Below are 26,529 nucleotides of genomic sequence, written 5' to 3'. Positions count from 1 at the left end.
ATTTACATCTACCATCGTGCACAGGAATGAAAGTAATACATGTGAAGCTAGTATCATTACTATCCCATTAACCAGTACCGTATATGATTCGTATGTTCGTTTTCATGCCTCTATTGTTATATTTTATCTATTATAAGTATTTATTGCATATATTTCTAAAGAGTAATGATTCACATTCTGAATAGACTAGTATAAAATCACTTACACAATTACATATTATCAACGATTTAAACTCATATGGGCAAATTGACTAAATTATTTGCCAAATATAAACCTGTTATTAAGATTGCGATGCGTTGGTTTATTAATGTTATTTGCTTGAGAGTGATGTATCAGTTGTATATTAAACATTATTTGTGAGTTACATATGTCAGAACAATACTCAGAGAATGCAAGATGAGAAATTTCCAGTGTGAATAAAAGTAATATATCCTGTGCTTTACTCATTATTGTTCGTGTTTTTTAAGATATAATTATAATTAACATTTTACGTTAATACACAATTCATTTATTACGATCAGAATTGAAAAAACATTCATATATTTATGTATGCATAAGTAAATGTAATTTTATTTGACCAACATTTATTGTGCAGCCTAACGTAACAGTATTTAAGCTGTTATTTTACGTAATTGGTATACTAGGTTTAGGGCAATCTCAGTGAATTTCATTAATTGTTACTGGCTTTTTGCTTACCACATGTCACCAATTATTGTTAACGATCCATGCAGAAAAATTTACTTCCAAGATGGAATCGCGTTCTCTTTTAGAGAAGGATTACTGAAGCATTAGCTCGATATGAACTAATATGTGATGGCCAGGGTGTTGGTCAAATATATGAATCTTCCACAATAAATGTTAAATGGCGTAAATGGTTTTCGAGGTGGTTAGGGCTTTAACTTTTGTACAATTTTTATTACTTACGCTATTTGCGATGTTTGCATTGTTTTGTTTCGTTGTTGGAAAATATATTCATGGTGTCAGTTTGAAGTGTTTATTGTATTAATTGTCACATATATTTTGCACAACTGGGAGCGATGTCTGCCAGTAAACTTGGTATTGAGATGAAGCTGAGTTTCATGAAACAAAGGCAGTTGGGAATCATGATGTGGTGCTTGTATATAAAATTGAGCATCCTTTGTGATTATTTGTTGCGCTTTGTTTATTTCTTCAAAGTCAGAGTAGATAATTATGTGACATCAGATCCAAGATAAGAAGATATATATATTGCAACAATTAGCCGGACAACCGACAACGAATAGGACATTTGTACCGTGTCATGCGAAAACGAACTAAGCGCCACTTTCATACTTTTAAGAAAATTACGTTTAAAGGTTGATGTCCAGCATTAAGGTAGCCGTAATCTAAAGTGAAATTATGTTTCTTTTTTTGGAAAGGTGTTGGTTTTCCTCTCTTTTCGATTGTGCAAAACGTTCTAATGCTTATCAGGAACCAATCGTCGCATTTACGTGGATTTTCAAAATTTGGCGCTTAGTTCACTTTTGCATAACACGGTACATTTATAGTTTTTAAAGACATCGATAACTATAGGAATAGACAGAAAATGATGAGAGCACTATTCTAATCTGTTTAATCAATTTATGTGGCCACCTACGCTGTGCTTCAAATCTGAGCATTTTTTATCAATAATATCCTTTTGTGTCATATTTGTGGCTATAGTATTATGAATACTGTCTTACACTTGTTTTAAATATGTATTTCCTTTCAGGATATTATACAAAACTAAGTCTGATCCCTCAAACTCAAATTTGCATCACTGTCCTCCAGAGTGAAAATATGAAACATGTTTAAGGAAGGATCTGTTGCGTGGTGGCGCATAGCTTGATATCGCAGATACTCATGTTCGTTTCAAATTCCAATCACACTTTTTGCTCTTTGAAATTTGGTCTGTCCATTATTCTCGTTCATCTGTGTGTACTATCCATAATTGTAATATTAAAAGTAAATTTTAGTTCAATTCTACCAAATATATTTACTGTTCAGAAATCGAGCATAATAAAGTTCTATTGGGCTATTTACTAAGTTCAATAAAATAAATAACTAACCCAAATGTTTAGAAATATGGAAGGATATGTAATCGAACGTATTTTTATGTGATAAACACACACGAAAATACGTAGTAGTGCAGAAGATACACAGCGAAGAGAAAACTAAGGTATTATGACATAAGGTATACTTCACTTGTAATACAAGATGTCCAAGAACTTCTTGTACTCCTAGGTTTGAGTATCACAGAGAGCAATTTCAGTTCTAGTGTTGATAATACTGCTTTTATGGTCACAACCAGCACCGTGTCACACCTTTTTATTCATTGTGATATGGAGATTTTCAGTTGTAAGGCCATGACTGATGTGAGGGGTTGCAGTTACACAATTCGATCCCATTGAAATGGCCCCCACGAAGCCCGGACCTTACACCAGATAACTCGTTGTGGAGAATAATCAAGACATATGTTTCTCGTCGTTGGTACACGAGAGACTAAGAAATCGGCGAAAGTGTGGAGAACAACTATCGAACGATGACTCATCAGATGCTCCGCAACATGTCAAGGTGAACATGAAGACGCACACATCTGTGTGTACATTAATATGGAACACATACAGATCCACTGGATTTGTAGTTCCTATATGTGGACCTAAATACCCAACTGTAATATGTTGTAGTAAATAAATTAACTACAATGACACCGACATTGCTCTCTGTGATGCCCACACCTAAGGATAGAGGAACTTCTGAGACATCCTGTAACAAGCAACGAATAAATTTGGTAAACATAAGGTAAAAAATGAATTAGAAATGTATATATTTAAAAAACGAAATGAAATCTATGACATTTACGTCCCACGCTTATTCCAGTTAGGCTCCTTTTTTAAAATAAAGAAAGAAAATCACGCAACACAGCTTGCACTTTTATTCTTGTGAATTGATTTAACTCCTTCCAACTGTAACTTAACACAAGAAATAGCAGACACCACAAACTAAGCCAAACGAATAAGACACGCGTCCCATTTTCGACATCGAGGAAAAATTATCCGCCTGCTCATAGACTGCAGAAACGTCCGCCTTCCATCGGGATTCATGGGTTAGTTCGCAGCCGAGAAGGCTGCGAGCTCCCTCGAAGGCCAACGGCGCTACGATCGCGATAAGGCACGTCTCCTACCGCGCAAGCGACCTTGAACTAACCAACGGTAAAGGAATGTATTTCTCTCTCTCTCTCACTCACTACAATCATAAATAGATTCTCTTCATTTTCTTTGCTTTTTTTAAAAAAAAACAACAAACAAGGAAGGTTACAAAATCTTATTAATTTTTACAAATCAGAGAAAAATAATCATCAATATCGCATAATCATCAACATTTCTTTTCTTCTCTTTTTCAGTTTTTCAGTTATTTTCTTCTTTTCCAACTAATAGTAACGGGATCGTTACAGGCTGGCCATCGTCGAAAAAAAGAAAAATTTTCCACCAAGAAATTTTTCGTCAAACTTGCACTGGATAGCTACGGAATATACAAATATAATAAGTAAACTTCATAATAATACAGACAACAACAAATATAAAATTAAAATGATAATAGCAAATGCTTAAACAATTAATACTCAATTATTTACATTTTTTTGTTCATTATGGCCATAATGAATAAATAATTATATAACAAGCTTCAATACGAACAAATGCTCAATAAATGTCACATTTAATTCAGTTAAAATTTTTATAACATAACTACATGTACAAACAAACACTATTTTTCAAGACCAGGATAACTAGGTTCAGATAATTTTACTCTCTCCTACTTCTATAGGCCTTCAATTCTGAGACATGCGAACAGCGATATGAGTCTGGCGTGTCATTCTCATCATAAACTAAAACGGTATTCGGAGTCAAAAATTTCCTAATCACAAATGGACCAAAACACTTGTCGCTTAGAGATTTGGCAATCTTATCTTTTAATGATGATTTAACGTGTGCTTTTAACAGGACATTTTGTCCTAAGTCTAAATTAACGGGATTTCTTCTTCGTAACATCAACTTACGCCTTGTTGCCCAACTTTTTTCCATATTCTGAATAGCTTCTTTCCATATCTGAACAGATGATTTTCCACCAAAATCAGAATCATTGATGCTCCATCGGTTTCGTAACGGTGTAATATATGTACGTCCAAAATAAACTTCGATGGGCGACATCTTTAATCCTGAATGCTCGCTTATGTTTAAGGTGAATTGGAGCTCCTGCACAAGATTTGACCACAGATGTTGTTTCGTCGAGATGTAAGCTCTAAGGGATGCCTTTAAGGTTTTTATAAATCTTTCAGCCGCATTTCCACCAGGGTGATAGGGGCTCAGCCTTATGTGCTTGATACCCAAACTAAACAGAAATTTCTCAAAGTGTTCGGAAACAAAAATTGAAGCATTGTCAGTGGACAGGGCCTCCGGAAAACCTAGTCGACTGAATATTTCCATCATCTTGTTAATTACAACACTGGAACTTATGGTTCTCAAACGTTCCAACACCACAAATCGGCTGGCATTATCGACACCGATGAGTATAAATTTAAACACATTTGAATTCGGTAATGCAAACATCCAATCCTACTATGTCAAACATCCAATGAGAATTGACCCTTTTACCGAAATCCGAAATTAAATATCCCATTTTCTTTTGATTTGGCTCCTTAACCTTTTGGCACACATCACATGTACTTACGAAATTTTTGACATCTTCTTTCAATCATTCCCAGGTAAATTTCTTCATCAGTTTAGCTAATGTCCTTGACACACCTGCATGACCACCAATCAACGCATCTTCATGATATTATTCAATAAGCACCTCCTCAAATCTTTCGGGATTACTATCTTATAGGGGTTAATCGCGGAATTAGTTCTTTTTAATAGAATATTTTTATTAAGGAGATACCCTTGAACATCCTCACCATTCTCAATTCTTCTAATAATATTATCCAAGTCTGGATATTCTCGTTGTAATTTATCAATGGGATCCTTAATTAAAGGCAAGTTCCAAAGATGCATTATATTCATATTTCTTCTAAACGCAGCTAATCCAACTGGGCCATCCAATATACTGAATTCAAACGGATCATAGATTCGAGTCAATAAATCCGCAGCTATATTCTTCGCTGATTTTATATGGCGTATCTTAAAATTAAACTGACAAAGAGTTTCTACGAAAGGACCGTACTTTAAGAGCCTTTTACTGTTATTAAGAATCCAGGACAAGGCTTTATTGTCTGTTAAAACATCAAACTCATGAACCAAGTAGTGTATATAGCGAGATATTGTTTTGGATATCATAAATACTGCGGTGTTTATCCGTCTCTGAGAGTTTCTTGCTATAGAAGCAAATAGGTTGAAGGTCCCCATTCGCATCCCTTTGTGAAATACACCTGGCAATACTTTTTCCACTGCCGTCGACGTGGACTACAAAACGTTTGCTAAGGTCTGGAGTCTTTAAAACTACGTTATCTATCAAAACATTTTTTAATTTGTCCAGAATTTGTTGATGTTCTTGAGTTCAAACGAATTTAACTTTAGGAGATTTCAAGGCACTAAGGGGAGCCATTAGCTCTTGGAGCTCCGACGCAAACTTAGAATAATAATTAAATACTCCTAGTATTTTTAACAATCCGCGCCTATTACGAAGTGGAGGAATATTTCTTATAGCAGATACTCTGCTTGGGTCAATTTCCATCTGGTCTCCTTCAATAATATAACCCAGATAATTGATCTTTTTATAAAACATGAAACATTTATCAGGAGATACAGTTATATTATAATCTTTCAGCCTCTGTAATACCTTTTCAACCATTAACATGTGTTCTTCAATTGTATCGCTAGCTACCAGGACGTCATCAAAATAGATTTTGACACCCTTATCTGTTAGATCACCCAATACCTTTTCCATCGCCCTTGACATAATCTTGCTCCCAGTTTTTATTCCTACCGGAACTCGGGTGTACTGATAACATCCCTTGGGAGTAACAAGAGTAGTAATCTCACGTGACGATTTATCGAGGTAGATTTGGTTGTAGGCCCGCTTTAAATCAAATTTAGAGTACAGTTTCTTATCCGCTAGGCCTGTCAGACACGCTTCTAAATTCGGGGATGGATATACATCATTTACAATTAAGCTATTAGCCTTTATATAATTTCCTACAATTCGATATGTATTGTTCTTATTTTTCACTAGGAAACAACTACTGCCATAGTTTGCATGGTCAACATCTTCTAAAATCCCTTCCTTAACAAGTTCTTCAATTTGATCATAAAAAATTTTCTCTTTATTTTTAGGAACTGGAAAGGGGGTATCCTTGAAAGGTTTATTCTCCTTTAAATAGAGTCGACCAACGAACCCTTTAACACATCCAACCCTATCGGAAATTACATCGGAATATTTACATTTCATTGAGTCGATGAAAGCAACAATCTCAGGGTTATCGAACTTCCACGAGTCTTGCCCTAAATTCTGATTTTTCACCTGTATGCTTGGTTGATTCATCACCCGTGTGTTATTCTGAGCCATTTTCTGTTGATTAGAAGAAAGGTCTGGAGGCTGAAACTTCCGATTCCGCTGAATTAATTTATGGAAATTTTCAGACTGTTCTAAGTCAACATCAGATGCTTCGGAACCACTACTATTATTCAACACCACATCCTTACATTCATTGCCATTCGATGAACTATTCACTCCCGAAAGACTAGCATCTTCCAGTTTTTCTAAGACACTAATATTTTTCGAGGTTTCTGTCACATTATCCACCCTTTTCTTCTTTCTTCTACGATTCCTATTTCTTTTGCGAGTACTGCTCTTCATAACTCTCTCAGATTCTGGAATCTCAATTCTCGTTGGATCGTCATTCAGAACAAGATCAAAATATTTTGTAGTAATAGTTTTGCTAGATGACTGCTTAACGCCACCAATAGATTCCGAAACATTCTCATTACTAGGACTTTCACTATTTAAAACTAATTTCGAAGTGTCCCCATCAGTGACAATCTGACGACCAAGGTACATTTCATTCGCACCATTATCATAATCCTGAAAAGATTCTCCCAAATTACAACCTCTCGTCGAATTCAGAATTCACTATTTGTCCCATGGATGAATTACACCTAAAGAGCATATCACTCGCACCATCAGATCTTCTATTATAAGACATTCGAGTCAGAAAAGAGCCGTCTTCCCATGTAGATGTCACCAAATTTTCATTAGACGGATTCACAAATTTGGACATTGCATTCGAACAATCTAAACTCTCATCAGATCGACAATTGATAGTATTGCTGTTAATTAACGATGTCATCTCTCCCAAGATCTGATCAGAAGGCAAACGAGGAATAGATTTTCCACTTCCACCATCCGAACCACTAACACAAGCAGCTGTTCCAAACGAACAACCAAATCCCGATGAAGAAGTCACCAAGTTCACATAAGATGGATGCTGGTCACAAGATTTTCCAATCACACCACCTGTCCTACACGAATTAAGCTGCGATGTATCACTATTCTGCTTCGAAGTCCCAGAAACTAAGTTCCTGTTCGGAGACAATTGATGGTTGGACCTTTCAACCGCACCATGCATATCACTAAACGGTTGAACTCTCACATAACTATCAACCATGGAAGATAAAGTATTTTCGATATGTCGACCCGGATCAATTTCTGAATCAATCACCACTCTGAGTTGACCAAGCTGAAAGCTATTCGGTGCACGAATCTCCAAAATCCTAAATTCGGTATCAACTAGATCCAAGTTGCACTGAATTCCTTCATCTCGCAAACCATAATCAAAGATATCTTCGTATATAAAAATCGAAGCCATTTTATCTTGATCCAGAGAATCCCGAGTCTGTACTCTCTGTTGATTGTCATTCTTCCCCCTCAACTGACCGGCATGAGGACCAGACTTAAATTCTTTAGATTGAAAACCAAAATGCCGAACTGTTTTCTTATAGTTCAAAGGAATTCTTTTCTTGCCACCACGGAGAACTAAGGCATTATTAGAATAATCAACAATCGATTTGGTGGATCGCAAAATCGGGGTTCCAAGCAAACACTTACAAGGTAACTCATCTACCACCTCGAAACTAACTCTTTCAAAGTGTCCTGAAAAATTGACTGTCAATAAAATTTCCTTGTTCGTGGAAAAATACAATCCTGAAGGAGCATTTACTAATTTCTCTTGCATTGTAGTAATATATTTCTCGAAACCACAAGCACGAACTAAATCTGCACGAACAATTTTGAAGCTTGAACCACCGTCGACGCAAATGTCCGTCAACTGATTATTAATTTTTCCGACAACGAAAGACGCAACTGTATTGTCCATCTCTGAAGGGATAAACGACGAAGTTGTTCTAGGATTCCCTCGAAGCTCAGATAAATTACTTGGATCCCTAGAATTCCGAAAATCCCGAGAGCCACCTATCGATCGACTCAATTTATTTTCGTAAAGGGTTGATCTACATTTATTTTCTAACAAAGTATTATTCACTGAGGTTTCATTCGGACCCAATCCATTATTATGATAGCTCGATACTAGAATACTAGACCTTTTTCTATAATCACTCATTTCTCTATTATAATCTAACTGGTTTCTAAAGCTCAACACGTGTTTTTCAGCTATTTCCAATAATTCTAAACGTGATGCAGGCAAATAGTTATTCAACATCCTGTACTTTTGATTAGGATTTAAACCACTCATAATAATACTCACTAATTCCGATTCTGGACCATCAAACCCTAGTACATTCATAGCTACAATAACAGACCTTACATGATCATTAACTTGTTCAGACAACTTCTGTCTTCTATAAACATATTATGACACAAAAGAATGCCTACTCACTGGAGTAACAAAATTACTTAATAAATTCGCTCGTAGATTATACCAACTTACATTGTTATTCAAGGCAAATAAGATTTCTCTTAATAAAGGTCCAGTACATTTGACGACAAGAACGGTTAATACCATCCCGAGTGAGTTTCTAATAATGTTTCTTCTATTTTCAACAACAAATTGAAAACTTGATGACTATTACTCCCGTCTGTTAATTTAACATCCTTAAATCTCAACTCAAGAGATTCACTGTTTCTTTTGAATGCATATTTAACCATTAAATTATGTTCGATCCCAGCAGAATCTAATCTGTTAACTCCAGCAAGTACACCAGATTCCGCACCATTTCTAGCTTCATATCTATTTACTGGTTGTAGAAAAGGAGAACTCAAAGGAGCTTTCGGAGTAGAATTCCTTATCTGAGAGACTCTTCGATAATAATCACGAAGATTAAGGTATCTGTTCGTATTGTGACCTTGAATATTTCCAGCAACGCTAGCATTTGAAGAATCCCGATTTACAAACCCTGTCTGTTCAGACTGCCTTCATGGAGCTTCAAAGGCGACTTGCCTTACTTCTCGCTGGGACTCTCCTAAACTAGTTGCATTAACTTGCCTACTAAACCCATAGCTAACAGAATGCATGCTATCATTATTTCCAAACGTACTCCGATTAACTTCAGTTGAAACCCGTCTGGCGTAAAGACTTCCCTGAGTGGGAGGAGTTAATGACATATTTAATTGCCCAAATTCTGAACGTGAATCAGCATCACAACAACCAGTTCTATCCCGTGTCACTAGTTCTGAATACCCGTCGGGCATATTAATACTCACATACTCAGATCGATTAGCCATCATAAAACGGCAAATTCACAAAAATTCCTTAAACACGCGTTTTTTTTACTAGATAAACAAAACACAAGAAAATATATCACAGGTTAGCATAAACAAATTAATAACTAAACTAACTACGGATACTACAACAACCAAGGAGAACCTGCATGGAACAACCCTATATACCAAACCTAGTCTTGAAAAATATTTTCTTTATAATACTCAATCAACTTGATTACAATCTTAAATTTCACTTATTATATTCAATATTCTCAATTTAATTCTCACTACATCCAAAATATTTTACTCTATTTTGTCATCAAACTATCTCAAAATTAAAGTTTTTACTTACAATAAACATTGAATGTAATTTCACATACGGCTAAAAAAATTACTGAACCAAAAAAAATGGTTCGGAACTAACCCATGAACCATTTTGTAGCGTTCCCATCCGCTGTCGGGATAAGAGTCGATGTTAAAAGGGCAACATTCATGGATACCAAAACTCATGCAATGTTGACCAATCAACACTACCCTAAGTCCAACCTCAGAGGGATCTACGAAGACAAACGCAATTCCACGTCATTCGGCAGTTAACAGATGGATAATTCAGCATAACCAAGCAATAAATGAACATTTAATACCAATTACAAGTCCTAAATATATATATATATATATATATATATATATATATATATATATATATATATATATATATATAATAAATAACACCAACAACAATTCGAGTAAATATAATTTATTATAATAAGATACAATATAATATTGAATAAAATATATTGAGCAACAAACAATTCTTTCGTCCTTCGAAGTCTATTTGTAGGATTGATTATATGACAATATTCAATCAATGATTATATTAAAGTCCAACTCTCATCGGAGTTATAACTCTATCCAGGAACAATTACGAATTTAATCTAAATACGAATTTCGTGAATAATAATTACTATATATATATATATTCTTTTTTCAATTTATTCGACCAGAGAAGAGAGAAAAATTCCTTAAATTGAAATTCAAAATCTTAAATCAAGAAAGTTCTCAAAAAATACTGGTAATCGATCAAGAAATATCCTTTTGGGGGGGAGGCAATCTCCAATATCAAGAGATCCGAAAGGTAGATGTTGGAATCAACGATAATAATTAATTTAACAAGTATATCAAACCTTTTCAACAAATTTGGATTGCGGTGCCTCACCGCACCGTTCGCCTACAATAGCAGATAACAGTCTAAAACTCAAATCGTTCAAAAACTATATGGATTAACTTCAGTTTTAATCGCATTAATTAATGCTGAAAAATAAAGTAGATTATAAACAATATCATACGCATCGGGTTTTAGCCCGCTTACCAAAAATGAAATGCTGAATTATCTATCGTGTCCTTGAAATTATTAACGCGATTCAAATAAATAATCTTTTACTCAACTCTATTGGAATCGAATATGACAACCTACAGACACTAAACACAAACAAAGGACAATCAACTGAAATATATTTTAATATACACTCACCTATTTTATTCTTCTTTATGTTACCTTTCTTTGGTTTTTACGCCTCGATCTCTGTCTGCATGTCGTCCGTCCTGTATGTGATTACAAGAATAAATGTGCTTTGGCTGTGTTCAAGAAACTAGTTCAAAGACCAATGCTTAGGTCTGAAAACGAAAATGCCGGAATGTAACTAATTTGTTCACTGATCCAGTCGGCTCCCTCGGATCCAAACATCGAGAGTCACAATATAAATCTTCAGTGAAAACTACGAGACAAAAACCAGGATAAGGTACAGTGTCTCTTACTTAGTGACATCAACCATTATTCTCACCTCAATCTCCAACATTATTGTTCCACCATTCAACTAAACTAACTTCAATTGAAAACAACGAAAGTCACGTTCTTGTTTCTAGGCTTACTAAAACCACTATGACCGAACTTAGGTCTGGTTTCATCAAATTGAAATGCTCTCACTCGCCTTTCCACATTATCATTCCACCGTTCTGTCAGACAATCAGACCAAGAGAGTGGTCGTTACTACGATTGCAAAGAATATAATTCTATTGTAAGACCATGCGTTCCAACGTTCAATGGGAGTAGACCTCTGTTCTCACTCGAATATCCCACATTACCATTCCACCAACCGAACAACCACTATAGATTCTGGATATTACGAGTATTGGTACATTATTAACATGCTATTTTTAAAGCAATAGCCAAGAACAGAGTTATCTTTACTCAGTTGCAAATCAACTCTTCCATGCCGTGAGTGACCCACATGGAAGTTCCACCATTTAATCACTCTCTTTAAAAATACGATGGTTTTGTTGCCGAAATGAAATAGCGACCTATTTACCAAGACTTAGGTCAACTATACAGATATGTACGTTACAGATTGAAACCATCAAGTGCCCATGGGCTCCTGAACACAGGACAAACTTGTCTGACGTAAAAATATGGAAACTTAAGCATGACAAAATTTCACTTAATACTTCGAGCACCATTCGGAACACTGGGAAAGCCACAGAGCATAATCATACCCTTTCAATCTTACAGATTCCACAAATTCATATGGTCAAACACCAACCTTCCGTTTGTAACAATCGTATCACTATTTTTCCTCTTTTTTTTAAAAAAAATAAAGAAAATCACGCAACACAACACAGCTTGCACTTTTATTCTTGTGAATTGATTTAACTCCTTCCAACTGTAACTTAACACAAGAAATAGCAGACACCACAAACTAAGCCAAACGAATAAGACACGCGTCCCATTTTCGACATCGAGGAAAAATTATCCGCCTGCTCGTAGACTGCAGAAACGTCCGCCTTCCATCGGGATTCATGGGTTAGTTCGCAGCCGAGAAGGATGCGAGCTCCCTCGAAGGCCAACGGCGCTACGATCGCGATAAGGCACGTCTCCTACCGCGCAAGCGACCTTGAACTAACCAACGGTAAAGGAATGTATTTCTCTCTCTCTCTCACTCACTACAATCATAAATAGATTCTCTTCATTTCCTTTGCTTTTTTTTAAAAAAAACAACAAACAAGGAAGGTTATAAAATCTTATTAATTTTTACAAATCAGAGAAAAATAATCATCAATATCGCAAAATCATCAACATTTCTTTTCTTCTTTTTCTTCTTTTCTAACTCATAGTAACGGGATCGTTACACTGCCAACCCAAACATTTGAAGGTTTTCAACTCCAGACATTTAAATTTAATTGATAAGTATCTAGAACCTCTTCTACAAAAGTAGACGTAAAGTCACGCCCCGTATGGGACAGACACGAGTGCATATAATAAACACAACAATGAGAAGTACAGTAGAATCATGGTGTGTCATAAAACGGCACGAAATGGACTTCTCTAACTTACAGTACTTTTCCTGGTCCTATGTTACCATATCAAATTTTTGGTTTGGCAACTTCCAATATTTAAGAGGTGGTCCTGTGCACCCCTCCCGAAATTTAAGGGGGATGGGCGAACGTACCTTTACCAAATTTTAGAATGGGCGCTCCTAAATAACGTCATACTATGTGATCAGGACATGTGATGTCCCACAACTAATTACGGCCTAATGCGATGAAGACAGAGATTACTCGACTATGCTTCTCTAGCTCAATATTTTTTTTAAAGCTCAACATTCCACGACTATGCTCCAAGGGTAAGGAAGGCGGTGATGATGAGATGTAGGGCAATGGTGGAATGAGAAAAGTGGACAGACTTCGAGAAAACCCATGCACACGATGTTTGTCCACCACAAATCCCGCTTCTCGCAAGCTGACATCAAATGAGGAACCCCAGGCGGATTAAGAAATGAAACGTCAGTAATAGAAAAGTTTTTTTTTCTTTTTTTGGTGAATAGTTCGGCTTTCGTGACAATGACGCAAATCTGCTTATATTGGGGCTAAATTTTAATTAAGCTAACTATGTACTAAAAACATTGGCTACAAAATCCTACTATCGATATCGAAGTTGTTTTTTTTTTTTAAACTTATGTCTGTATATAGGTATAGATACACAGCTAGGAGTACCCCTGTGCACAGTGGAAAAAAATGTGAAATGAAATACTGTATATTCAAGTAGTGCTGAGAGCATTCTACCAATCATTTTTTTTGTGTTTCATATTCTAATACTAATATTAAATAATATCTAAACAAAAATGATTGGTTCATACCAGTAGCGTAGCGTAGTATTCCGAATTGGGAATGCCAGTTAGTCACTTGTGTGATACAATAGTGCTGAAATCAGTAATGTATAGCTATTACGAGGGGAAATATAGGATTATAAAAAATTTAGGGAGGGCAGGCCACCCTCTTTGGTGGCCTAGTGGAGCATACAGAACTAATTGCGAAGATTACGTTAGAAGCCAATATGCAATTGTCTCAGCCCCTTCTTACCACTACCGTTGTGACGAGAAACTTCCGCCCCACTGTTTTATGAGCATTGTTTCCAGTATAATTCCCTTTCTTTCTCGTGGGCAGCTTCTTTCTCCGCATACCATACTTCAATCTCGTTCTTTTTTTATTTATTTTTTTAAAGATATATCGGCCCTAGAAATTTGTCATCTTGGGTCCGGAACTCAGACGCCCGTTCGTGAATATGGCCTAAGTGTATACGTATATCATTTGAAGATGCAAATAGAAAACACTTAAAACAACTCAGGGAGTCTGTTCCTGTGTGTCTATTTCATTGCCAGATATCCAGAGATTGAAGGGCCCAAGTAATCTTTGCGAGGAGTGGGGAGTGCTGGTTCTCATGACCTACCAGATCGGTGACAGTGATTCTGCAGAATGCTTTATATTTATGCTGGTGTGAGCTCCCTCAAAGAGTTTCTGGCTACGCCGCTGGGCATACTATTTATTTATAATGAAGATTAAAAGTTTGCCTTTAATTACGATTATAATTACGATGCATTTAATTACGAATAAAGAATAACTATTTTTATATTATTATTTACATAACCGACATGCTTCAAAGAGGCATTGAAGTAGCCATTTCTGGTTTGTTCTATTTCCTTGACGTTAGCGCTCGTACGGAAACTATAGCTTGGTTCCGGGCATTCAGAACATTGCAGTGCAAATACTTGTGATAATAAAAAGTAAACAATTTATATATAATGAAATACGTACTTTTTCTTATTAACAGGGGATGCCGTGCATACCGGCGTTCCCTTATGCTACGCCGCTGGTTCATACCTAAATGTTCCCGAGGTCCTGGAACTGGCGAGTACACTGATATTTAGATGTATCATATGTTTTCCTTTTTTAGGTGAAGGTTATGAAGGATTTTTCCCGTGTTTTTCGTATGTAACGGGGCACAGGAAGTAAATTTTAGAACTCACGAGTATTGACACAGGAGCTATATAGTAAGGGAGATACTTTTTAAAAAAGATAGAAATTGTGCACCACTTAGGTATCATTGGCAGTAGAGTAGACCTATATTTTATTTTTTTAAATTTGTATTTTATGTGATCATTAACGCTACTCTCTTGCTTCTGATAAACTCATATAAGCTTTATAGCTCCTGCATTCTATTTTTATCTAATACTCAAACGTCAGTACTCAGCCCTGTACACAGTAAATAAAATATAAACACTGTATTATGTAATTGAGTTCATGTAGTGGCGGGTCTGCACTACATCCCACTAACAAAATAAAGTAGTAGCCTAGGTGCATGGCTCTACTTAAGTGAATCCTCTTTAGGGGCTCCTCACATACATTTTTGGTCCCAGTAGACGAAGGGTCATTCACACCAGGTAGCAGGTTTAGAATTGAAAAACTCACGACAGGCAGCATGCACATCATCATACGAATTCAATTGCCGACCACACAAGAAATGTGAGAGCGCGCGAAACAAACCATAAGCTGAGGGTGCAACACCTGTACTATAGGCAGGATGAAGTAAAAACTCAAACCTGTCAAGGTCAGCCAGGGTATTGGTCACACATTTGAAGACCGGTCACTCGGAGCATTGTCAGTTTGCAGCAATAACCTCTTCCTCCCCGCTAATGCGGGATATTTCTCATTCAGAATAGTATACACTCGGCATAATTGTTCAGAATACAGTTTACCTGTTATAACACTTCTGGAACAAACTCAAAATGAATTATCACGTCAATATTCCATCAAACATACAGCATGACCTTTTCCCCAAATCTGTCCTATTTCACATGGCTTCCTGTCCTTTTTTCACCCACTATTTACGTATGTCAGGATTTTTCAAAAACACCCATTCTCATCTCCTGTCACAATTCGCAGACTCCAGAAATAAAGATCAAGCGTTTAAAAAAGAAAAAAGGCTGGCAAATTGCCACTCGGCGTTGGGCTAACTCCTCTGTGAGCTCATGAGGACTTTGTCGGGGCCGTTTATTGACGTAACCCATGTCATGCAATCGACTGTTAACTGTCAATTTGGATGCACCAACCATTCTTTTTAACACATATGTACGTGATTGTGGTTCAACACACAGCATCTTGCAGAGGGCCGTTAATGTTCATCGGAGGTGTAACCTTGCGGGGCTTAAATCGCCCGAAGTATTTTTTTGAGCCGACGGGAAGCTGTCGAACGACCCAGTACTGCTTTGTTCTCTACACGACAAATTTCCTCCGCTGCAGCTTTTGCAGTTAGTACCTTTTTCATAAAAATCGTAGCACAGCTCGAATTGCAATTTGGTCCTCACTCATATTGCCCTTTTTGACTTTACGGAAACATTCGCTACACACGCAATACTTGCTTTCACTTGATCCCACGAACCTGTCCTCTATGCCTACCAATAGTTTTCACTGGTGGTGCAACCTATTCTTTCTTTCTTGCACACTATTATCAGTGATAGGGGGTGCCTCAGGCGGAAGCCTAAATAGGCCACAAGTGTTGTATTGATCAAATAGCGAAAATGAATGAAAGTTAATTGTTGCGAGCCCAATATGGAAAACGAATTATTTTGGACGGCAGGTAATTGTCTGCAACAAGCTGTAACTTTCGAGAGTGCTGGAAAACAGTCAAGATCTGAGAGAAAAAATTAACGGCTAAGTAGATAATTCGTCCATAGTGATCATGCAAAATGTACAACTGGATAAATAATCCTTCATAAGATTCTGTCAAATATTTACGACTGGGCAGGGATTTCTGCCATAAAGAGAGAAGAAAATGGAAGATTGAACAGAGAAATCTTTCGTAAATCGTGCAAAGAAGAAAACCAAGTACGTAAGGTAGAGGTGAGAAATTTATATGGAAATGAAATGGAAGGAGAAATTTAGAGAACAATACCGTTAGAGAGAAGAAAGTTAACGAGTATTCTGATGGCAAACCAGTTATATGTTGCGAAGATGTACTCATAGGAAAAAGGACCCAAGCCGAGGTAGAAAGTCAGCTGCTGCAGAAAGGAATGTCGGCGTTGATGGAGATCACAAGTTAACAGAAGATGATTAAGGGTGCCTATGCCTTTGTCGCGCCAACAGTGGTAAGTGTCTTTCTTACGAATCTGAAAGAGCTTACTGGGAGTAAGAGCAGTTCCAAACAAGATGCGATAGTAAGTGGTGATTTCGGCGCGAGACCAAGGAGAAATGAATTCCCTGGGTTTGCGGTGGTGAGGACCAACAATTGCCCAGTATAATTGGCCAGCACCATGTCGGTTCTCCTGTTGCCATCGTGTCAAAGCAAGATTGTATTGTCTGTCTAAGAGATAGTAGTAGCTTTGATAACGTAGTTTTTGATAAAACAAGCCTTGCCATCAGTACATGTGCGTTTCGCAGACAGGTCTATAGTATCGCCATGTTCCAATCCCACGTGAGAGCGCATGAATCGAAAGTGAACTATGTGGTCTGTAGCCAGAAGACTGTAATAAAGATGTTTAATATTGAGAATGAGCCAAGTAGCTTTAGCATTCCAGTGAATACCGGAGAGCGACTGAAGCACACTAAGTGAGTCCGTACAAATACAAGAAGATGAGATGTTGTGGCGTTTGACATATAGGAGAGCTTGGCAAATAGCAAACGCTTCGCCATCAAAAATTGAGCAGGAAGCAGGCAATTTGTATTCCATCGTAAGATTGCTAGCAGGAATAAAAACTGCTGCTCCCACAGGCAAGTCGGGATATTTAGAGGCGTCTGTGTAGATGTGTTGTAGTGTCAGCACAAAGAGATTGCAGACAATCTGTCCAAATATGGTGGTAGACGTTGGATTGGAGCACTGGGTCCGGAATGACTGGATAAATAGGGAGAATAGCTGGAATTGTGATAAGATTTTTACTGTACTGCCAAGAATAACAAGGAAGAAGTAGGACAGTGTGAATATATGGCTTTAAATGTTTAAGATCAAAGTAGGCTTGTAAAATCCAGGGGCGAGTATTCAAGTGAGGTGGACGAGACGTACTGAAAAGGTGGTCTAAGTGTTGCAGTGTCTCGATTGGTAAGGAATGTGTACGACCAAATCGTGCTAAGATAAATTTACCAGCTAACCGGGGTAATTGTACAGTAAGCGGTACAGACTGGGACTCTTCAAGGAGGGCTTGTTTAGGGCAGAATCGAGGCTGGGAAAAATGAGTTTCGCCAACTCATAGACTATTCGGGTCAGCTTCGTATAAAAATATCGTATGTTAGTGGAGTAGAAAATGCCACCATAAAGAATTTTGGCGACGACATACTGTTTTAAAATAGTCATAAGACTGAAAGGTGCAAACCCCACTTTTTGCCAGAGAGGCAACGAAACAAGCGAATGAAATGGTCCACCTTCTGGGTTAAATAAATGAAATGAACTTTCCAAGTTAATCTTCTGTCAAGAAGTAAGCCTAGATATTTGATCGCAGATTCGTTGGGAAGCTGGATATCATTGATACGAAGGAAGGTGGGAGGGCCATACGCACCGAGGTGTATATTAAGTGCAGTAGATAAGTTATCAATTTTGGTTAAATGGATAAATAACATGAAAGTACTTTTAAATAACAATGTCGACTAGTTTAAACATTTATTATTATTATTATTATTGTTATTATTATTATTATTATTATTAGTGGTAGTAGTAGAAATAATAATAATAATAATCCATTAAAATTTCAACTTTTTGGAGGCCTCACGAACCATTAATGCGGATCGCTGAACGTTCCCCCCCACCACCACCACCACCATTTTCAAATGATTTCGCACCCTGCTATGCAGATCGATTTCTTGTTAAAAAGTTTTAGTCTTTTCGAGCGATGGAAATTCCATGCTGTACGAAGCCAGTCGAAGGGATAATTTACCAACAATATTGGACACCCCTAAACAACACATGATAAGCATTTGATTCAGTTGCACTGCGGTGTAGACAAGCACGTACACCTTAGGAATTGAAGGACAGAAGTTTTAAAGCTGTTAGTATATTAAAGTCTACTATTTGACTACTTTTGGTACCAATGTAATTATGTAACGCCCGTTACAAAAAAGATATATTTTTTTCTATACAACTTGCAATAAAAGTCAGAAGTAGTCTATCTTTTGCAAAAGTAAAAATGAGCACATGGACAATACAACAGGAAAATGAATATCATTATATTTATAATTTAATAGGCAAAAACTGCGTAACGGGTGTTACATTGCCAATGTAACGGGTGTTACACGTGAATTATTAGCTTGGTTTGACAGTGATATTTTGTACACTTAGGCTAGCTCTAAGACTCTAAAGAGGGAATTTGAAGTTAGTAAAGTTGTAGAGGGCCCTCTTCTGAAGACATGAATTATGGTAAGGGTGAACAGTGTGCGAATTAAGGGACATTGAACCGGAGGTGATGAAGTGCACTCCAGAGAAAATTACATCTAGGAGATATCGTGGGATGGGGGACTCCCTCTCATACCCTCGTTAATCGCACACTCAAGGTAGTGATTAAATATCATAAAAGCGCCATATTTCAATTAAGTACTCATAACATATTAGAAGTCTACTTCTTTATCAGAAGCCCAATACACTGCTATTGAAAGTCTTCGTTTATTTCATCAAGATTTTCATCAAGACACCAGAAAAACCCTACACTACAAGGATGCGTACACAGACTCCGAATGAAGTTGTGATCAGCCCTTTGCGGAAAGAAGATGTCTGTGTTGGAATGTTGTCTTGTTGGCAATGAAAGATGAAATAAGTAACAAAGATTATCGTCAAGTTGGAATCCGTCAAGGATTTTCGGACGAAAATTGTGATATTAGAGTTATGTTCTTGAAATCTTGTGGCAAAAAGGAATTCGAACATCGCCGAAGTTTAGAAAGTATACTAGTGACGTGCTCTAAGGGGGATTTAGCGGGGCAACGGCCCCGGGTGCCGAAGTACGGGGGCCAAAGATTCGGTAGGAAAAGAAAAGGAAAGAAAAAAGAGAGAAAAATACTTCACATATCAGTACAAATTAGTATGCACTTAAATCCTCTTCCTCTTTTAAAATTGGTCCTATAATGTTACTCATGTTAGGAAAATGCATGTGCACATATATAAAATGGAAGGAAAAAAGTAATAAAAGCATCCTCGAAATCAAGGAGTAGCAGGGTTTATTTTAGAAAAGTTTCTTATGGTTTGCCGCAACCATAGTGTCGCTTCGCGGCTGGTCTGTCGACCTCACTAATATGTACGGGGGCGCCGTCGTATACTCTCGCCCCGGGCGCTGATTTTCCCAGCACGACACAATATAATTCATTTTCATGACGTGATTGGTAAACTGCCAAATCCGATTATGAAAATTCAAGAATAACAAAGTTGTGTAGCAGTTTAGTTCCAGAGTTAATGTCACTGAAGCATAAGAAGAATAGACTTTTGTTGATTAGCGTATCAATAGACCTACACATTTAATACTGAAATTTCCTACATTCTTCTGATTTATGTGTTTATTATTTTGTGTTTGATTTCCTACACTGTACAACAAGTGTAATTTTTTATCTATTAACATTGTAATATTTTGTTCTTTTCATAATATGTTCATTAAAAGTGAAGTTGGTTTAAGTTCATTCGCACTGTGTAACACCCGTTACAAATTGTGTAACACCCGTTACGGTAATGAACATTTTTAAAAGTAAAAGCCATTACACTTACGGAATTTCTGATTGTAATATTCAAAACATCATACTTTCAGAAAATTGCACACATAATTGGAAACAAATTTTGATCTGGACATTCGCAGAGTTTGTCTTAACTTTGCATGCATCTGAAAGTGCATGTCCAATTGCTGTAACACCCGTTACGCCACATTTTTGAGTTGAGTTGAATTTCAGTTTAGCGTCCCTTTCAGCAGCGAGGCTATGTGAGACGTGGACCTACTGATTAACGTGGAATCCGAACCACATGAGCTCCCGCCGGGAATCGAACCCGGGTCCCCCGCGCCAAGGGCGCGTACGCTAACCGCTTAGCCACGGAGGAGCTCTACGCCACATTTTTCATTCTCACTGAGTTATAGTATCATATATATGTATTCATATTCATATTCATATTCATATTTATTTGCCTGTTCATAGCTTACAAATGAGGACAATCCTCAATAAAGCATTACAGTTGTCAGATATGATTTAAATTCTCTATATATTATCAGTAAGGTAAGTTTCCACAGAGTAATAGCGTTTTTCTAACAATAATTCTAACAGAGTATTTCTAAATATCCGTTTTTCGTTAATGTCCTTATACTTTGTTGGTAATTTGTTATATAATTTTATACAATTCATATACACAGTTTTGCTAAAATTTGCATAATTCTGTTGGATAATATACATATTACAATTCTGCCTAGCATTGTATGAATGAATCGTATTAGCTAAAGTAAATAAATCCTTGTGCTCGATTACATACATAATTGTGCGATATATATATAAACTAGGTAATGTCAAAAATTTATATTTTTTAAAAATATTTTTACATGAGGATCGTTCAGGCATGCTAAACATTATTCTAATATTTTTTTCTGTATTCGGAATGTACTAGCACTTATTCTCGAATTCCACCAAAATATAACACCATAGTTTTTTATTGAAAAAACTTTGCTATAGTATAAGGACATGACAGCTTCCTTGCGCAAACTACCTTGCAACCTACGGAATGCAAAGCAGAGTGAACTGAGTTTAGTATTAATGTATTCAACATCAGTATTCCATGTTAAATCTTCATTAACATATACTCCTAGAAATTTAATAGATGGTGTTTGACATAATTCTACAGTGTCTACAGTTATTGGTACAAGTTCATTTCTTTGGCCCGGGAATCGAAATTTGACAATGTTAGTTTTTCCTAAATTCATAGTTAATTTATTTATGTTTAACCAACTAATAATTTTTGTTAGCGTCTTTGTAGTGAGCCTTTCTGCTTCATTTACTGAGTCTCCACTGACAAGAACATTTATGTCATCAGCATACAATGTTGACTTCACACAGCCTAGACTGTTAACCAAATCATTAATATATACAACAAACAAAAGAGGTCCCAATATTGATCCTTGTGGTACTCCTTTTGTTACTTTCATTAAAGATGATTTTAACATTTTTCTTCTGCCATTTACCTCTTTACAGATGCCAACAGTTTGACTACGTTCAGATAAATACGACTTTATCCAATTGTTTGCCACACCTCTGATGCCATAAGAATACAATTTTTCTAGCAAAATACCATGGTCTATAGAATTGAACGCCTTAGATAAATCAACAAAAATACCAATTACATACTTTCCTTTATTTATATCCATTGCTACATCAGAGATGAAATTAAAGATTGCAGTGTTGGTTGACTTCTGGCTTTGAAACCCGTGTTGACTTGTGGATATTATATTATTTAAAAGGAAAAAGTTATTTAGTCGCGCTTTCATTGCTAACTCAAATATTTTAGAAAAGCACGACAAAACTGAAATAGGACGATAATTATTTAACTCCAATTTACTTCCCTTTTTATACACAGGTGTAACTCTAGCTAACTTAAGCCGCGTAGGAAAAATTCCTGTCAAAAATGAATGATTTATTATATGACAGAGTTGATGTGCAATAAGAAGAGAACTTTCATTTACAATCATGGTTGGCACTTCATCCCAACCTGGAGAGCTGGAGCTTTTTATTATTTGTAAGATTTCTTCTGGTGTAGCTGGTTTCAGGAAAAGCGACTTAGTTATTCCGCTCTGTAGCTTAGAGTTATTTTCTTGATGAGCTATTTTGATTGGGTTAAATGTTTCTAAAGTTAAGAAATATTTATTAAAATGATTTGCAATCTTATCTGGGTTACATACTACTTGAGAGTTTATTTTTATTGCATCAATTCCTGTCGTTTTTACCTTATTCATCTTACCATTAATTAACTTCCACATAGCTTTACCTTTGTTTCTCGCTGCTAAGATGTAATTTGTACTGTGTAAAAGTTTTGCTGTTCCTATGACTCTTTTGTATGTCTTTCTATAGTATTTTACATATTCAATAAATTGAGGTGTTACATCTTTACATGTTTTTAGTTTTTTTGATAACTCAAGTAGTTTGAGTTTAGAAGTCCTAATTCCTATAGTGACCCATGGTTTCCAAAACCTAACCTTACTGTAGTTCTTTCTGGGAAACGCAATATTGAAGTGAAAGAGAAATGTATCTAGAAAAAAGTTATATTTACCATCCGTATCACCAATTTCATATATTTTGTGCCAGGTTTCTTGTGCTAGCAAGTGTAGAAAGTAATTAATATTAGTTTTTGAGAAACATCTTTTTGTTATAACTTCTGCTTGAGTAGGTACGAATATTTGAGATGTGTGTATTGGCCCTATTATTGCATCATGGTCAGAAAAGCCTGGCTTAAAGATATTCAAAGAGGTAACTGACTCTGTGTATTGTTTACTTATTATTATTTGATCTAACGCAGTTTTCCCTCTAGTTGGTTCTCTGATAACAGGCTGCAACCCAAACATATCCAATATATTTTGACATTTTGTTTTTTCTCTTGATTGAACCAGCCAGTCAATGTTAGTATCACCACAAATTATTACCGTACTATATTTCTTACACAGAGACTCAAGAGCAGTTTCAAGATTCCTAAAGAATACATTAATATTTCCTGCTGATGACCTATAGAAGCAAATTATACACATGTTTTCAATTGAAATAGCAACTATTTAAAAATGCAATTCAACAACGAATTGACTTACATTTATTTCCTTAAAACGTAAATGGTCACCTACAAATATACATACCCCACCATGTTGCCTACTAGCGCGTGAATAGTTTGTAGTAAACTGATAGTTATTTAAGTGTACCATATTCATCTGATTAGCAGATAACCAATGTTCACTAAAGCAAATGACATGCATACCTTTAAGATCCTCTTCAACTAATACATAAAAAAATCAACTTTACTAGCTAAACCTTGCACGTTTTGGTAATATACATTTATTACATTGTAGTCACTGTTACCTCCATTGACTAAGTGCTTGGATTTTTTATTGGAACTTGCATTAAAAAACTATTATCATCATACCTTGTAGGAACCTTTCTTATTCTATTTGATTTTCAGTGAGTTGTACTAGATGGATCGTTTTGTTCTATACCATTTGTGGATACTTGCTGCGATCTGTTAATATCAAGTCCAGGTTCTTTCGTACCGTGATTTGTATTATGTGGACCTTGTATTAACGATATTCGATCAATTTCTTCACTTTCAGTAGCCAAAAGTACTCCTGGCTCCTTATCATGGCTTACGTGTGAGTTTCCTGTCAATTTTAACACTTCACCCTCATCCCGATTCGCTCCGTTGTAAGTCGAACTGTGTCTCCTTTGTTCAGACGAAATTTGATCACCTTCATAATCGTTTCCATTTCCGTCTATCACCAGTGCTGATGTACTCCCACAATTGATAGGTATTAACGTACTATAAGCTGTGCACTGTACTTTAAACTTATTTGACATAATGATATTATACAGTGCGTTGCGTAAAAACAATTTCCCTAGAAGATTTAAATGGAGGCCGTGATTAGTATGATAGTTTCGGGGCACACAACTTACATCAAGAAGTTTAAAATTTTTGAAACTTTTACACAACACGTCAATTTTTTTATTTGTTTCTTTTATTTCATTGTTTACGCACGATGAGTGATTTAAATCATGGCGATACGGCAAGTTTACTACCACTACATTTGTGCCTGAAAGTTTCTGTAGAGCCAATTCTAGTATGTTTAGTGCATTTTCAGCTTCATTACAAGCAACGTCATTTGCACCGCCTATTATTACAACTGTGTCATGTTCATTATAATTTTGATTGTGGATGTAAGGAAACACAACGTCTTTTACCTTAGCACCTGGTTTTACAGACCCAGAAACATCCATGTCACTTATTTTATAGTTTAGCCCAGTGGCAATATCGCGACCATGGCTGTCACTAATAATAATAATAATAATTTTCCCTTGTATTTCTTGTTTTTTAGCGTTTGTATTATTCGTGCGGACTTGATTCACAATTTTACATTGTACCGGTAAATTAATATTTTCCCGAGGATTTGTCCTGTTTGTTCTTACACCAGTAGGGCTACTGCATGAATTTACCCTTGCACTGCTTTTGACGTTGGTCGAAGAACGATTTGATTTGTTGCTTCCCACTTGAAAAGCACTCCGAGATGGTGTGATTACATAACTACTTCCTTCTGGTTCGTCTTCTAGAACTGCGAATCTATGTTGCGTTGGTATTTCTCGTACAACACTATGTAGTCTGGATTTATTCATGCATTTGTTGTGAAAGTTAATATCCTTGTGTATAAGCGGGGGGACATTCTCTGATTCTTCTTGGTGCTTCATATATGTTTGTTGTTTGCTGTCACTTGTTTTGTCTTTGCCGGGTACTTGCACTTTTAACTGACGGGCATTTGTAGATTGCTGGACATTTGTTTTGTAACTACTTTGCTTTCTTGAATCTGCTACCAACTCACTCCATAGCGGACTGCACTCCCTTGTACTCCTGAAGACATCTCCACATTTTTCTCGATAATATTGCTTCGATACACATTCACATTTTTCGTTTGCTAGTAATGATATAATTTTACGTAGAGAATGTATTTCTTCAATTAGCTCACTTATTAGTTTATTTTCAGATGACTCACCCGAACACGGTTGATTGTCATTTGTTTTCCAGTTACAAATTGCTTCTATACAGTACCTACATTTTGTCTGTTGAATATCGTTATCTTTGTTGTTAATATCAGACAGTTTCATATGTCTATCTAAAGCACTGCACTTCAACTCACAATCAGGTAAATTACTATTACTAAGTTTACCGACTTCAGCCAAACTTTTACAGTTTTGAGGACGTCCTCTTGCTCCAGCTACAACAGCCGCCGCCATTTGCACCAAAGATGTAACAAATTAAGTGTTTACTAAAATACACAGACAAACGGTGATGTTTCGAGGCAGTTTGATATATCTTGATCCAGTAAGGACATTTCTATAACAATTTCTATTTGTCCAAAGGTAACACCCGTTACGATGGAATGGCCGTACATCAAGAGATATTTTCTCCTTTCTGTTTGAAATGTAAGGAATTCGTGGGGAAGGTTCTAGAACACAGGTCCCCCATATAAGTTAGTAGCAGGTTGACTCCTTTCTGTATAAAAATTTAATGTTTACTTTTATTGGATTTTGACTTTCCTCATGAGCCGCCTCTGCTATTTTACCATATTTATGGTTCTAAATTTGGGAGTAAGTTCCAAAGTTGGTCGTTCTTTCTAGCAAGATTTCGGAAATTTACCGAGAAGAGATTGATAATTTGTTCGTTGGTCTGCTTGACGGTATGTGTAACGAGAGCGAAACTTGTATTTAATTTTTTATATATAAGCGTATATAATCATGGAACTATTAGGAAAA

General features: G+C 36.3%; 1 protein-coding gene across 1 annotated transcript in view; it reads right to left on the bottom strand.

Moving 5' to 3' along the window:
• Positions 1-3,239: 3,239 nt before the first annotated feature.
• The window catches only part of LOC145682368 (uncharacterized), a 116,270-nt gene continuing 92,980 nt past the window's right edge, over positions 3,240-26,529 (bottom strand). The window contains exon 3 of the mRNA XM_081753945.1: positions 3,240-3,519. Coding sequence (XP_081610071.1) covers positions 3,409-3,519 — 111 coding nt within the window. The 3' untranslated portion in view covers positions 3,240-3,408. The remainder of the gene's footprint in view (positions 3,520-26,529) is intronic.

The sequence above is a fragment of the Thermobia domestica genome, chromosome 3 (genome assembly GCF_964235325.1).
Source record: "Thermobia domestica chromosome 3, izTheDome1.hap1.1, whole genome shotgun sequence".
NCBI lineage: Eukaryota > Metazoa > Arthropoda > Insecta > Zygentoma > Lepismatidae > Thermobia > Thermobia domestica.
Note: the sequence above shows the minus strand (reverse complement) of the source record. Positions and strands in the feature narration are given on the sequence as shown.